Raw genomic sequence first — 16,221 nt, 5'->3', positions numbered from 1 at the left:
TCCCTCCATGGAGCCTGCTTGTCCCTCTGCCTGTGTCTCTGCCTCTCTCTCTCTCTCTCTCTCTCTCTCTCTCTGTGTGTCTCATGAATAAATAAAAATCTTAAAAAAAAAGTCACTTCCATACGTTGTATCTCTTGGCATAATCTTTTCAAAGTGCAATTTGGCAATATGTCAAAAGCCTTCTAAGCATTTATCATAAAGAATGGCTTCCCCAATGTGTATACATATAAGGATAGTAAGAGCAATATTATTTATGTAAGGGCATGTTAAAAATAAGCTCAATGGCCAAGAGTTGGGAACTAGTTTGTAAAATTACAGTAATTCTAAATAATGAATGCTATTTATCACAAATCAAATTTTATTTTATTTTTTTCACAAATCAAATTTTAAAAGAATATTTAACATTATGGGAAAATGCTCTCTATATATTGAAGTGGGGAAAAAACTAGTAAGAACATTGGAATCTCAACTTCATAACATATGAATTCAAAGGGGAAAAAACCAACTGTGTGTATATGTATCTGTATTTGTATATGTGTATATGTCTTTGTATCACATGTACCGAGCTCAAACACCTAAAAATGTTCATAGTGATTATTGCCAGTTTGTGCGACAGCAGGTGATTTCTCCTCTTCGTGCTTCTGTTTATTTTTCACAAGGAACCACAGAAAAAAAATTCATGTTTAATTATTCAAAAAGAAAAAAAAGGACAACTATTTTAAGGTACCTAAAACAAAAGGGGAGTAGACAATGAAGTGTGATTATGAAGTATGAAGTGTGGTGGCAAGTGGCAAAGTTAATGATGAAGAGAGTGTACGTAAGTAGCTATGCAAGAAAAAAGGCATGACAATGAACAATTATTAGCCGGGAACAATTATTCCCAATTGAATAATAACCTCAAATATTCTGGAACACACCTGTAACTGGCCTGGTTCAAAGAATTTTAAAACACTTAAATGCCTGGTCAAAAATGCTTTTATTTACTTATTTTTAAAGATTTTATTTATTTATGTATTGAGAGAGAGAGAGAGATAGCACGTATGAATGTGTGTGTGTGAGCTGGGGAGGGACAGAGGGAGAGAGAAAGAATCCCAAGCAGACTCCGCACTGAGTGCAAAAGCTCAGCTCGAGACTCGATCTCACAACCCTGATATCATAACCTGAGCAGAAACTGAGAGTCAGATGCCTAACCAACTGTGCCATCCAGGCACCTCTGAAAATCCTTTTAAAAATTATTTTTAAAATATTTATAGTTGGTCATATGAAAAACTCATTTATATTAAATGATTTGTATTTGTTTTTAAATAAATATGCCCCTTTGAAATCTGGAAGACATTATTCTAAGTCTGATTATTGGAAAGAAACGATTTGTTACTCCACACACTCTCAGGCGCTTTCATTTAATGGCCTTCTATGATTTAAAAAAAAAAAAAAAAAAAAAAAGCAAGCTCATTCTTGATCTAGGAAAAGAGCATCTCAGAGTAATGAATTAGGTGAGAGTACAACAGTCATATAGCCATTCCCTCCAGAGGGAAATGCAAGTTTCATTACCTCAAATTGGGCTTGAAATTGCAACTACTGCTCACAAATGTTAGTTTTTAATAGAATAAAATGTCATCCTGTGGGAATGACACTTTACAAACCTGGAGAAGTGTTTTCAAAACAAGTTTTTTTATTAGTATTACTAAATATAAATGTTCAACCGAGAACTGAGTCAGAGACTACTTTCTCTAATTAAATTTTTACCCTGGAATAAAGAATGCACTTAGAAAGCTAGACTTCTAATCAGAGCAGCAGTAATTCCAACTGAAAACCAGATTACATAAGTGATAAACACTTATCTTTATCCACTTGGTTTCACCAAAGTAAGGTTCAGATAAAATGCTAGAATATTCTGAGCCCACACTCCACAGCCAGCTTTCTTCCCTGATGCCTCTTCTTCACCTGGGCACTTTCTCATTCCCTTTGTCTCTAATGCCCCTTCTCAGCCGGCCCAAGGGGAGCTTGGAAGAGCTGGCCGAGCTCCAGACAGTCTGCATCATAAGTAAGGTGAAAGCACTGAGTGTTTTGTTGAGTTTTTAATAAATAATCTGTGTTCGTTCTCGTAGGAGGATGGTTGAACAGGACTCTAAGGGACTGTGCGGGCGGCTCCCTCAACACATGGCCTTACCTGCAGCTCCAACATTTGAGTCAAATACATCTCTCCTCCCTTAGAGATGTGTCTCCCTCCAGCGCAAAAGAAGGTACCAAAAGTAAGACAATTGCTAACCAGAGCTACTCAACGTGCCTACCAGTACTCACCGCTCCTTCATTAAGAAAATCTGCTGCCAAAAAGTTATGCATTGATATTTACATTTATCATAGTATTCTAAGATTTCTATTTGATAGATACACACATTTGTGCGTAGATATATAATTAAATATATATTAATTACATATTAAATATATATTATTTATCTATTATAAGATTTCTATTTGATAGACATACACACATTTGTGTTTATATGTATAATTAAATATATATTATATATAAATATATATTATTATTTATCTATTATAAGATTTCTATTTGATAGATATACATTTGTGTATATATATATAATAAAATATATATTATTATTTATTATAAGATTTCTATTTGATAAAGATACACATATTTGTGTTTACGTGTATATATAATTAAATATATATTAATTATATATTAAACATATATTATTATTTACCTATTATAAGATTTCTATTTGATAGAGATACACACATTTGTGTATATGTATATACATGTATACATTTATATGTGTGTGGTATGTGCACACGAGCGCACGCGCAAATCTCAAGCTCCTCATCTCATAGTGAACTCGTAAGACGTGGCTGACCACATCTGCTGTCCACACTTTCAAGACTCAGAGTGCACTGCGAACCTGGCACAGTGGAGCCAAAGGGTGGGGAAAGCACCCTTCACTACCCGCGATCACATGTGGAGGTTGTCACCCACAACAAGCTCCCCAGGTATGCCTAGGACTTTGGGCTTTGGTTTATGCATTGCTGACTCATGACCTGATTAGCTGCTCACTAGAACTTTTATTTGAAAGCCCTCAGAAGGATTCCAGACACTCTGACGAAATGTTTTCTAGGGTGAATCTGGTTTTGCCATTCTCTGAGGGGTTTCCCAAAATGTGGGATTTTCACTGCTTAACTTGAGAGAGTCCTGGGCACAACAGCATGGCTGGTGACTCGGCAAAATGAGCACAACAGTGCCTACCACAAAAGGCCACTGTAAGGAAGAAATTATTTTATGCAGCAAGCTAGGACCTGGGACCTAGGACATAGCCTAGCAGGTGGTATGAGGTCTATAAATGTGCATGATGATTATTGTTTTCAGTGTTACCTCTGGTGGCGGAAGCAAAGAGCAAGCATTCATTTCTTTCCTGCAGGTTTTTGGTGATTCGGGACCTCATGAAATCCCTGTGTTGCTCTAGTAGACAAAGGGTTCGCCGGGAGTCTAATTTCATCCTACCACCCCTACACAGAAATAGCAAGACTCCCTGAGGGCAGATGCTACAGCGCCTGCCTCCTTTGTCCCTCACCAGCCCGCTCTGTGCCCAGTGGGTACCCATCACTGCTGTCCACTCTCCCGTGTTCTATTCACAGATCCCCAGGCAAAGGGCAGAAGTGACCGAGAGTGGAGCTTCATCGAACAAGAGGACCTAAGCAGAGGCAGAAAGGAAGCCAGACACCTTAGCAAAAAGCCATGGGATGGGATGCAAGACTACAAGGACTCAGTACGCGATAAAAGTGGCAGGGAGATGAAAAAGAATCAAATGGCTCAGAGAACAGGCAAGAGAAGCAAGCAGGATTGCCAAATGTTTTGGCAGCAATTTGGCTTAGGAGACTGATAAACTTATTAAAAAATTATAGTCAAAGAGACAGATCCAAACCTCCATATATCTCCATGGGAAACATCCAAAAAAATGTATGTTTGCAAATAGCAAATTTGCCATCTGTTGCAGTGTTAGTACATTTTCTCAGGAAAGAGCTGAGGGTCCATTAGCAAGTCCCATGACATTGCAAAATAGTCTTCTGCTTCTAGCTGGTCACCTGTCACTCTGATACCTAGGTGCCATCCGTAACAAATCCCTGCAGAAGGCACAGCTGTTCCGGGGCTAGGATTTTTCCCAAGGAACGCCACCTCGACAACCAAGTCCATCTAACACACCCCACACGCAGGCATACCTATGAGCCATGAGGAGTGGAGTCACAGTGTGTGCAGAACCAGTCCCTGCCAACTTGGACACTGTCATCCAGAGGCTGCCCTCATGTCCTAGAAACCTCAAAGCATTTTTTGATGCACTCAAAAAATATTTACTGAGCACCCTCTCTGTTCCAGGTACTAGTCTAGACACCAGTAAGAGAGTGGTGATCCCTTCCTCATGGGGCTTATAGTCCAATGAGGCGACAATAAATGTATCAACACACAAATATACACTATAGGGTCAGGTGACATTATAGGTTGAATTTCATCTCCCCCAAAATTCTTATGTTTAAGTCTTCTCCGAATCCATCCAAGCTGCTATAACAAAATATCATAGACTGAGTGGCTTATAAATAGCAAAAATTTATTTCTCACAGATTGGAAGTTGGAAGTCTAAGATCAAGGCACTGGAAGATTTGGGGTCTAGGGCTGTATTTTCTTGCTGTGTTCTTGCAAGAGTCAAGGGAGCTTTCTGGGGTCTCTTTTATAAGACTGCTAGTCTTCTTCATAGGGGCCCTGTCCTCATGTCCTATCACCTCCTAAAGGCCTCACCCCCAAATACTATCACACTGGGGCTTAGGCATCTACATATGAATTCAAGGGGCGGGTACAAGCATTCTCACTACAGCAAGTGCTAACCCCCACTACCTCAAAATGTGACTTTATTTGGACATACAGTCTTTACAGAAGTAATCAAGTTCATGTAAGGTCATGAGGATGGGCCCTACTCTAATATGGCTGGTGTCCTTATAGAAAGAGGAAATGTGGACACAGAGACAGATATACATACAAGGAAGGTGACGTAAGAGTCACAGGGAGAAGACAGCCATCTGTAAGCCAAGGAGAGAGGCCTGGAGCAGATTCTCCCTCACAGCCCTCAGAAAGAATCAACCCCACCGACACCTTGATTTTGGACTTCTAGCCTCAGAACAGTGTGGCAATATGTTTCTGTTTAAGCCACCCAGTTGGTGATGCTTCGTTACAATGCCCCCGGCTAACTAACAGAGATGGTGAGGAGGGGAAGACAAATTTTATCTATTGCCTTTCCCATGAAGAGATTACAGGATATGGATTCGGAGTTGTCCCAGCAAGAATCAAGGTTTTCCAAAGATCCATCCATACACCATCATGCCCCATGCCCGTGATCCAAGCACAACAAGAGCAGGAGGTCAGAATACCGTGCTCAGTCTGAGGTGATGGTTGTAGAGTCAGCCTGCCCAATCCAAGTGTAATCTGCAATTTTTGCTCAATCAGCACAGGCGCTAGCACACCAAGGTGACCCAAACCCTTATCCCAACAACACAGAGCAGACAGGGCTGGGCAACAAAGCAGTAGCTCTTAACTTTCTAGAGGGAAAGAACTCTTTTTAGAAAGAAAGTCATGGAATGGACACTCTCCTCAGAAATATTTAATTATCCACATACAATTTACAGGGGTTTGTGGACATACGGAGTTCATCTATAGTCCCTCTCTAGTTAGTGGGATCCAGGGAAATAATCTCTGCAATGGCACGAATCACCAAGAAACAAAGACAAAGAATAAACATGGAGCAAGAGAAGGTGGGCAAGGCTGCCAAACATATCACTGAAAGAGGACTGATTTCCTTAATATATAAAATGCACCTAGAAATCAATAAGAAAAAGACCCCAAACCCAAGGGAGAATGGTGAACAGACAGGAACAATGAACAGAAATGGCATGCAAATTGTTGTTAAACGTGAAAATATCCTCACTTGTTAATTGGAGGAACTATGAATAAAACCAGATACCATGTTTAATCTACAAGACTGGTAAAGATCAAAACATTTAAAGAGGGTTTGTATTGAACAAAGATACAGAAAGATACTCCCACAGCAGGTTACTGTGTGCAGAAATGGGGATAACCTCTATGGAAGGCAATTTGGCAATATTTTTCGATGGTTGAAACGGTCATATCCTTTCACCTAAGACTAGCAACCAATCCCTCCGATATACTCGAAACATTTACAAAATAACCAACGGGCACAGATGTTTACTGCCGCAGCCTTTGAGAAGGACAAAAAATTCCATACAACCTAAATGTCCCCTCTTTAATCGTCCTTAATTCTTTAACTAATGTCCTTTGACTTAACCAACAAGGAATGATACAGCAAATATGTTAGCTCTATCCGATGAATAAAATGCAGTAATTAAAAATAATGAGCTGGGGCGCCTGGGTGGCTCAGTTAGTTAAGCATCTGCCTTCGGCTCAGGTCATGATGTCGGGGTCCTGGGATCAAGCCCTCTCCCGCCCCCCACCTCACCCTTGTCAGGCTCCCTGCACAGCAAGGAGTCTGCTTCTCCCTTTCTCTCTGCCATTCCCACCCCCCCCCCCACTTCGTGTATTTTCTTTCTCCCCTTTTCTCTCTTTCTCAAATAAATAAATAAAATCTTAAAAAAAATAATGAGGCAATCCTATAGTAGTTTGCAGGAAGGATGTGCAACACATATTATTACTAAGTGAGAAAAATCAAGACACCAACAGCACATAGGTGTAGAAGCATACTTTGCCACACCTCTACATTTACAAATGTATATGAACACCTGAATGCACAGAGAGCATCCCTGGAAGGACACACAGGAATCTGGAATCAGGGTTGCCTCTGGGGACAGAAAGGCACACAGGTAAGAGGCAGAATGACCTCTCACTACCTACCCTCTTGAAACTTTCGAACTGAAGAACATGTGTCTGTATGAACTACGCCAAAACTGAACCAGATGAATCTTAAAACACACAAATATGATTAAAAACCAAAAAGAACCCAGTAATTAGGAAGGGCAGAGAGGTAAGGAGGGCAGAGCCAGCACGGTGAGGCGGTAAGAAGGTGTTAAGAAACGGCTCTGACCCAGGTAGTCTTCTGTCCGCTGGTATGGCCGGAATCATGAACTCTCATCGGCTATAATCCGGTTTCCCACAGCTGCTTCGACAACTCTTCCCACAACCCAGGAGGGGATCGGGGAGGGAGGGTCCCTCCCACTGTCTCTGAACTGGGCACGCTGGTCAACAAGAGCGCCCAGGGATTCCAACCGAAGAGAAACACGAGGCAAGAATATTTCCCAGGACACGGAGTGTTTGGAGTGTAGACCTCGCCGATGCTCCCTCGTGCCAGGCTGAGAGGGATGATGACAGCTGGGTCAGCAAGGTGGGGCGGGAAGCTACCCACTTCCTTTATGGACTCAGACTAAGACTCCCTCCCAGTCGGGCCCTGGCCCCATGCCCCCCCACCCCCCACCCAGTAAGCCAGTAAGCTGCGGACACTGGGCTGCTGCCCAGCTTCCCATTTAGGGCTAAGGAGCTTCCTCCCTGCTGTTGCTGGCTCTCAGCTGTGAGCCCCCCCAGGAACTGCCCTCAGCAAGTGCCCAAGGTCATGCCCCCTTCCCAGGGCAGCCCCCATCCAATGATGGGTCCATGCAGAGGCCCAGTCCCCTCATTCCAACTTGGGACCCCCATGTAGGACCATCTTGGCTCCACGGCATGGGCAGGGGCGTCGCTGAGACTGCACTGGAGCCCAACATCTCCCCCTGCCCTTCCTGCCGTGCCCCTCCTCACCCCTCCCCTCCCAAGTACTGCTATGAGGATAGCCCTGAGACCATATCCTTCTCCTGCTCAACGCCTGCTTCCCAGGGAATCGCCTGCAACACAATCCTAACAGTCTTTGGGGGCGCTGTGAGCTGAGCTGCGTCCCACCAAAAGACACGTTTGAGTCCTACCCCCTGGTACTTGTGAATGGCACCCTCTTGGAAACGGCATCTTTGCATATGTAATCAAGACGAGGTCCTACTGGATTAGGGTCAACCCTCTAAATCCAGTTATCAGTGTTCTTATACGGAGAGGCAGATTCGGAGACACAGGTGGCACCCAGGAGGAGGAAGGCCACGTGAAGACGGAGGCAGAGACCAGAGTGGCAGAGCCACCAGCCAAGGAATGGCAAGGATTGCTAGTAAGTGGCAGAAACTAGAAGCAGCAAGGACGGGTCCTCCCCTAGAGCCTCCAGAGGGAGCACGGCCCTGCTGACACCTGGATTTGGGACTCCTGGCCTTCAGAACTGTGAAAGAATAAATGTAAGCCACCAGCTTCGGGATTATTTGTTACGCTGCCCTAACAGTAGAGAAGTGAAGGTTGCAGGGAAAACCTACTCAGGGCGCTCCCTCTACTTCATCAATACAGGTAAGGACCCCCGCCAGTTGGTTCTCACCTGCCCAGGGGCATTGCTAGCACGAAGTGAGAAAATGCACAGAGGGCCCCCCCCAAAAAAAACCCACAAAACACACTACACCTGCAAGAGCTGGCACTTGTGATAAAGGAGAGGTAGCAGCCCTCCCTGCCTTTGTACAGGTGATCAGCTTCCTCTGGTCCCATTCAGCCCCCCGGGGGTTCACCTCCCTCCCCCTGGTCATCTCACCAGCCGGCCGCACCCCATCCGAAGCGAGCGCCTGGAATTCAATTCAGGTGGGCACTCAGAAGTGGCCGGGGGTCCCCCGGTGAGCAGAGGAAGAGCTCTGGTCAGTTTGCTAAAAATCGGGCTCATGGATTTATCTATGGGTTTCAATGAGCCAAGAGAGCCGGTCACTGGGTTACCACGGATGCTCAGAGAGGGTGTGCGTCCCAGGGCAAATGAGACCGTGGCCAAGCCACCTTGTCACAGAGGACGACACCGGGGCTGCTGGTCATTCTGGGCAGATGCAGCTGCCACTGGCCCCCACCTTCTGGAAGGTAACGGTGGGGAGGGCTGACTGCCAGGCTTCACTCCAGACCGCCGTCATCATCCACCCCCCCATATGGGGACTCCACCCCTACAGAGAAAATGTAGGGCTGTAGGGCTCCAGCGCTGTTAGGCCCATTCCAAGCTCCCTTTGAAGTCCACGGCCCCGCGCATCAATGAACCCTAAGAACTAAGCCCTAAGTGCCAATTTCCATCATTCACACGGACTTCAAAAAGATGAGATGGGGCAGCAAGTTCAAAAAGAAATGTGCCCGCAACGGCGGCATGCAATCTCGGAAATTATAGGCACTGCCTCGCCACACGCGCCACGCTGAGCAGGTGCCTTTGCCGAACGCCTCCTCCTTGCCAAGAAATCCCTGCTGCGGATTAATAGGAGTTTCCAGTTCTCTAAGCATTGCTTGTTCCTCGGAGCTATTACCCCTACATTTCTAGCACTTCAGAAAATAAAAAATAATAATAAAAAATACAGGATTTAGCACCTGTTTGTTTCAGAAATACTTGCTAAAAACAGATCTGCCAAAAGGCCATCTCTAAAATTAGTCATATTTCCTGTTCTGCAAAACATAGTAAACTGTATTTTTAGTAACTCCTTTACTCCAGGTATCTGGCACCGTCATGCTCCCAGCATAATTATTGGCAACTTACTAAGCAGGCAACCCTTATTTTTAGCTGCAGAATAGCTCCAACAAAAGTGATAAACAGGCTTATTATTTTTTTTAAGCAAGGGTTAGAACAAGATACTTAAACATCTTAACCAATCATTCATGTATCCAACTTTGTATCTTAGAAAGGTTTAATCACAAAAGGAGGTACTTTGTGGCATCAGCCAGGGTCCCCTTTTTGCAGCTTTGCCTATGAAACCAGCTCCCTACCTGAGATAGATATATACCCTGCTTTTCTCCATAAGCTTTTCCAACTTTATCAAGTTTATTTAAAAACATACAATAATAACCTATTGTATGTCAAAATGAGGCGTTTCATAGGTATCAGGATGAATTTCAGGGGCAGCAGACACAACCTCTTAGGTCTTTCAAAGTCATCACTTGGGGACGCCTGGGTGGCTCAGTGGTTGAGCAGCTGCCTTCGGCTCAGGTCGTGACCCCAGGGTCCTGGGATCAAGTCCCATATCGGGCTCCCTGCAGAGAGCCTGCTTCTCCCTCTCCCTCTCTCTCTGTGACAAATAAATAAAATAAAGAAAAATCTTAAAAAAAAAAAAAAAGAAAATGAACAAATAAAGAAAATCTTAAAAAAAAAAAAAAAACCAAAGTCATCACTCAATTACCACTCCCACCCCGCACCCCCCCATGGGGGGGGGGGACTTGGTTTCAAAGCCACAGAGAATACTACGCAAAATCTGATTTTGTGGTCACTTTTCCTCCTCCAATTATCAGCCTCCAGTAGTCACAGACACTCTGCCCTAAGAACGTACCGGTTAAGAGTCTCACATGACCAAGAGAATTATTTATTTTCTTTTTCTTTTTTTTAAATAAATTTATTTTTTATTGGTGTTCAATTTACCAACATACAGAATAACACCCAGTGCTCATCCCGTCAAGTGCCCCCCTCAGTGCCCGACACCCATTCACCCCCACTCCGCCCTCCTCCCCTTCCACCACCCCTAGTTCGTTTCCCAGAGTTAGGAGTCTTTATTTTCAAAGCCATATTAACAGAGATGACGTTCACTCAAAGCTAAAGGAGGGCAAAAGTAGGTGTCACCCAAACCCATTCTTTCTTTTCAAGCAGTAACAGGGCCATCTAGATGCAAATAACTTTCAAACAAACAACTTCACAGGAAAGGCAGGCGAAATACTGCCCTGCCCAGCAGACAGCGGTGGCCAAAGGAAGCTACTTGATGAGATAGGATTGAAGCCTGAAATGAAAGTCAGGAGAAAGTGGTTTTCTATCATCTCAGACAGTAATTCCCAGCAAACCACGGAGGATATTGCCCAAATCTTTTTGGAAATGTGCACCGAGTCGAAACGCCACACACACACACACACACACACACACACACACACATACACACCCTAAGTGTCCTAAACCAACAGTACTCTATAGAGTTTGGCACAAAACACCCAAAACACAGTGTATAGTTTGAAACTGTAACTGTGAAGCTGGCCAAACGTAGGTACCCCTTCTTCCTTCCCTTTCTCCATCCCACCTTTGAGCTTTTTCAAGAACTGATTCACCATCACAAGCTGCCCCGGTCCTGCCGCGGGGGATGGCATGGGGCCATGCATCCATTTACTACAGTGTTCATGACTTAATGTCTCTCCCACTATGATCTATCTCCTTTTAAAAATAAAGGGAAGGATAAAAGTGAAGTGCTCTAACCAAAGTATGCGCCCCCAAAACGAGGGCAGTATTGGGGTGAGAGGCTTAACAGGGCCATTTTCATCACCCACTGGGAGGGTCAACTCATTTCCCTCCCCCTAGGGTACTGTCACCTCGAGGTTTCCCCTTGCTAGGTTCACATAAGTACCCCTACCCCTTCGCCAGCCTGAAAACCCTCTTACTAGGTCCCCTTGTAAAAAGAGGGCAAGTCTGAACATAGCAGGAGGTTCACTTCACCTTTGTTTGGCTTTAGTAAGACAATATCCAGAACTCCAGTGTGGATGGGGACTCAGGAACTCAGTAATCCTTCCCCAAGTCATGCATGCGTGTGCATGCACATGCAGGCGCGCACACGCACATTTTAGTCTCCACGATCTGCCAAAACCCTAATCTATTAGTTAAGCTTTAAAGGTGTCGGATTTGGGAGATAAAAGCCACGAATGACACCCATTGTTTCCTTAAAGCTGGCAATTAAGGGAACTAAAATCCAGATTTCTGGTGATGCTTGTACTCCCTGAAGCACTGATTCTCATAGCTGGAGAACAGTCAGAAAAATCTCCCCACCTTCTCCCCAACCCCAGGAACCGCCCTCAATAACTAGAGCCAATCAATTAGTCTAGAATGACTATTTCACTTCCAATTAATGGTCTCTTCCCCACTTGCTGAAGATGCACTGAGAGCTCCTGACTTATCTTTGATGGTGAGACTCATCATTTAAGAAAGATAAGACGGGGGTGCCTGGGCGGCTCGGTTGGTTGAGCGTCGGACTCTTGATTTTGGCACAGGTCATGATCTCAGGGTCCTGGGATGGAGCCCCAAGTCAGTTCCCTGCCGGCAGGGAGTCTGCTTCTCCCTCTCCCTCTGCAGCTCCCCTGGCTTGTGCTCTCTCGAGTGCACACGTTTTCTCTCTCTCTCTCTCTTTCTCTCAAATAATAAATGAATATTCTGTTCCACTAATGTGTCTTTCGAGTTGAATACTGATACCACAGCTGTTTAAAAACATAAAAAGGAAAGACAGATAAGACAAGGGGCGCCTGGGTGGCTCAGCTGGTTGAGTGTCCAACTCTTGCTTTCGGCTCAGGTCATGATCTCAGGGTCCGGGGTTCGAGTCCCAGGTCAGCTCCACTCAGCGGGGAGTCTGCCTGAGATTCTCACCCTCCTTCTCCTTCTCCTCCTCCCCTCCCAGCTCACATGCACTCTCTCTCCCTCTAAAATAAATAAAATATTAAAAAAAAAAAAGATAAGTCAGGAGCTCTCAGTGCATCCTCGCCCAGTTCAGCCAAGGCCAACAGCCTTATGTTATGGAGCAAAAATGCACCGGTGAGGAGCCGGAGGCAGAACACAGCATGGGAAAGTGGAGAGAAGCCAGGGGAGGCAGAGCGGCAGGGCCAGGCGAGATGGACGTGCTCCTAATGTTGGCCACATGCTGTCAGTTTAAAGTCTCGTCTCTTTTTGCTAAGTTTCAAGCAGGAACACACACAACCAGACTAAGTCCTATATGTTTCAAAGGAAAACAAAGTTCTCCCACCCGTGCCAAGAGGAATGTCCCCGGGGATGGGGACGTGAGTGCGCTGTGGTTAGCCAGGGGGGCCTGGGCAACCGCGCACCCTGGCCGCCTGTCCGTGGGCCAGCCCGACTGCAAACCAAAGGAGGAAAGTCTGCTGTGATCCCTTTGGACTAGGAGGAGGTTAGGAGTGTTTTTCCTTGAAGAGGTACCCGATTTCGAGGAGTGCATTCTGCACACTCCCTTTTTACGTGGAAATTCAAGAAAAAGGCACTTTTTAAACTACTCACTGTAACCGCAGCTACCCCACCAAGGTACCCCCCCCCTTCCCCTGCCCAGAGCAGCGGTAGGAACAGAGAACAAATGAGAAGGGTGAAATGCAAGGAGCTTCAGGACACAGGAGGGGGTAACCAAAGGTAGGTGAGGCTGGGGACACGGGTGCAGGGCAGTTCACCCTGGCTTCGAAGGTCCACAGTATGGCATCGCCAGGCATCCCAGGCTGGGCAGAGGATCCCAGGTCAGTGGGCAGAAGGGGAAGTAGGAACCTACAGCCTCCTGCCCCCATATGTGGATGCTTCCCTGATCAGTGAGCCAGCAGAAGGGGATACTCTCTGGCCATGGGCTGAGAGACTCCAAGCCTTGCAGGGGGAGCAGGGGAGAGGAGGGCGCTGGGGAGGAGGGAGAGCCTTGAGTCTCAGATGACCATGAGCTTGTGGCAAGCTTGGGCAGCCTCACTACTTGGGGTGACCCAGCATCTGGGCCACTCAGCTCCAAAATCAGTCATCACCTCCTGGCTTTCTTCTCACAGATCCAAGCTACAACTTAGATCTACCTTAGCAAACCCTGGCAAGGGTCACAACCATCCAACTTCTCACAAGTTGCGGGAGGGTGCCCCTCTGGGGGCTCTGGGGGCTCTCCCGGAAAGATCGGAAGGCACCTCCAGACCCCCCTAAGCCTGGGGATATCAGTGTGTAGTTCTGTAGCGCCCCCCCCCCTCCACGAAGAGGGTCCTTACAGCAGCTCCTACTCAGTGGCTTGAAGAGAATGGAGGAGGGATGGAGGGATGGAGGGACGGAGATGGAAGTGGTTGGGGAAAGAGGGGTGGGTCAGATCAGAAAGCAGGGGCGGGAGGGGACCTCATCTGAGCACCAAAAGCTGCCCTAGCTGCCCCAGCCTACAGGTGGAAGAGGTCCCCGGGGTCTCGGAGCCCAGGAGGGGAACCTAAGGCTCCCCAAGGGCTGGCACCCTCCACGCAAGGGCCTGGCTCCAGCTCCTCCACGGATCTAGGGGGCCCCTGGGGGGGGGGCGCAGGAACCGAGCCTCCCCATCATCCATCATCCCCCTCCCCCCGCGCTGGTGTCCACCAGGCGGCGCCCTCGGGGGAGCAGGAAGGCTGCGGGCGGCTCCGCGGGTCCCCCGCCGCCCCCCGGGGAAGGGGGGCTCGGCCCCTGTCTGCAGCCGCGAGCTCGGGCAGGCGCGGCCGGACTCCCCGCGCAGTGCTCCCCGCGGCCCGGGCGGCTCACCTTCTCTCCGGTCAGCACGTGCAGCCCCTCGCGCACCTTGGCGAAGGAGCCCTCGCCCAGCTTCCTGCTGCCGATGAGGTAGTTGCCCACCCGCTTGTGGTGCTGGAAGTCGCGGAGCCGCTCGCGGGACACGCCGCTCACCCAGGCCGGCAGGAAACTTCCCTCGCAGGCCGCCGCCGGCCTGGCCGCGTCCTCCGCGCCGCCGCCGCCGCCGCCGCCGCCGCCGCCGCCGCCGCCGCCGCCCCCCGGCGCCGCCGGCTCGCCCAGCAGCCCGTCCCCCGCCGCCGCCGGCATCGCGCTCGCCCGCAGCCCCGCAGCCCCGCAGCCCCGCAGCCCCGCAGCCCCGCAGCCGCCGCCCTGGGCCCGCGCCCCCCGCCGCCGCCGAGCGCCGCGCAGACAATAGCGGGCGGCCGGGCTCCGGGGACCCGCCCCCAAGAAGTTCTTCTTCGGAGGGTCGCCCGGGGGCCCCAACGGGTCCCGTCCGGCGGCTGCTGACAGTCGGCCGGCTCGCGGGCGCGGGTCGCCGGGGTCGCCGGGGTCGCCGGGGTCGCCGGGGATCCCCGGGGTCGCCGGGTCCCGGAGCTCGGGGCCGGCTCGCGCGTCCTAGCGGCGCTCCGGGGGCAGCGCGCGGCGGGCTGCAGGCGCCCTCTGGAAGGCAGCAGAAGAAAGCCCCATTCAGTTTGAATTTGCAGAAATTCAATCCGGGCGCGGGCGGCGGGAACAGATGCGAGCTGCACTCGGCGGCCCGAGCACTTTCAAATCCCTCGTAGCCCCTCCTTCGCCGCGCGCCGCGGCCGCGCTCGACCCCCGCCGGCGAGGGGAGGGCCCCGGGGAGGGGGCGGCGGGGCGCGCGGCGGAGTCACCTGAGCGCCAGACGGGGGGCCCCGCGCGGCCTCGGGGATGCGCGCGCCCGGGCCGCCCGGGTCGGGCTGCCTCCCGCGGCGCCTCCCGCCCGGATCCCGGGCTCGGGCTTTCTGGACCTTTCGGCGAGGCGATGCGCCCGCAGCCGCGCCCGCCGGGGGCAGGGGGAGGGGAGGGCGGGGAGGGCGGGGGAGGGCTCCCGGAGCCGGCGCTGGGCTCAGGGGCTGGGTGCGCAGCCCGGGGCCTGGCACACAGTAGGGCCCCGCGGCCCGGGCGGGAAGGCAGGATGGGGAGGCGGCGGGGCGTCCGTCGGGCTCGCGCGCAGCCGGGTCTCCGCTGCAACAATAGTGGCGGCGGCGGCGGGGGGGGCGGGGTAGGGCCGGGGCGCCTGCGGCCGCCGCTCGCCGTTCACACCTCTGCTCCCCCGGAGGCGCGGCGGGCGGGCGGGGGCGGGGGCGGGGGCTGGGGCCCGGCGCTCGCAGCCCCTCCTGGCTTTTGTTCTGTGCGCGCCGCGACCGTGCGCATCCCCTCGCCCGCAGGCGCGGCTGCCCGGCTGGCTCGGGTTTTCTCCAGGATCCCACCCCACCCCCAGCCCACCCCCAGCCAGCAACGTCTTCCCTGAAACGGGGACTCTCGTGAGGCCGGAGCTTGGGGTGGGGGCGAGGGGGGAGAGGTAAGGGGGAAGCGCTTACAAAATACTACCTGTTGAGCCGCGGAAAGGCGCCCGCGCTGCCTGCACGCTTCCAGGCCCTGGCAATTGCATCAGAGTTGAAAAGGATGCGGTCCTAACCCAAGTTCCTTGCTTTATTGACTGCTCCGGGTGGCCGGACCCCGTCAGTGCTCGGAGATGGGGAGGGGAGGGGGGGTTTACCCGGGGTGGGCCGAGCTGTCATGAATCCAGTTGGGGGCCTTGTGGCCCATCTGAAAAGCGACCCCAAGAAACGCCTCTTCTAAATAGATCTGACGTCACATGTGCTCTCTAATGAACTACTCGCAAGTTAGGAGGCAG

At 49.8% G+C, this 16,221-nt stretch overlaps 1 protein-coding gene across 2 annotated transcripts in view; it reads right to left on the bottom strand.

The window, feature by feature from the left end:
* HUNK (hormonally up-regulated Neu-associated kinase) overlaps positions 1-16,014 on the bottom strand; it is a 106,688-nt gene extending 90,674 nt beyond the window's left edge. The window contains exon 1 of one of the 2 annotated variants that reach the window (XM_049104530.1): positions 15,915-16,014. Coding sequence is in view for 1 of the 2 variants with exons in the window: in XM_025449758.3 (XP_025305543.3) it covers positions 14,352-14,645 (294 nt within the window). In the remaining variant the exon portion in view is untranslated. Of the gene's footprint in view, positions 1-14,351; positions 14,646-15,914 lie in introns of those variants that run through there. The other variant, XM_025449758.3, reaches the window with a different exon arrangement.
* Positions 16,015-16,221: the final 207 nt, after the last annotated feature.

The sequence above is a fragment of the Canis lupus genome, chromosome 31 (genome assembly GCF_003254725.2).
Source record: "Canis lupus dingo isolate Sandy chromosome 31, ASM325472v2, whole genome shotgun sequence".
In the NCBI taxonomy this organism is placed as follows: Eukaryota; Metazoa; Chordata; class Mammalia; order Carnivora; family Canidae; genus Canis; species Canis lupus.
The sequence above is the reverse complement of the archived record's forward strand: the minus strand, read 5'-3'. Positions and strand labels throughout refer to the sequence as shown.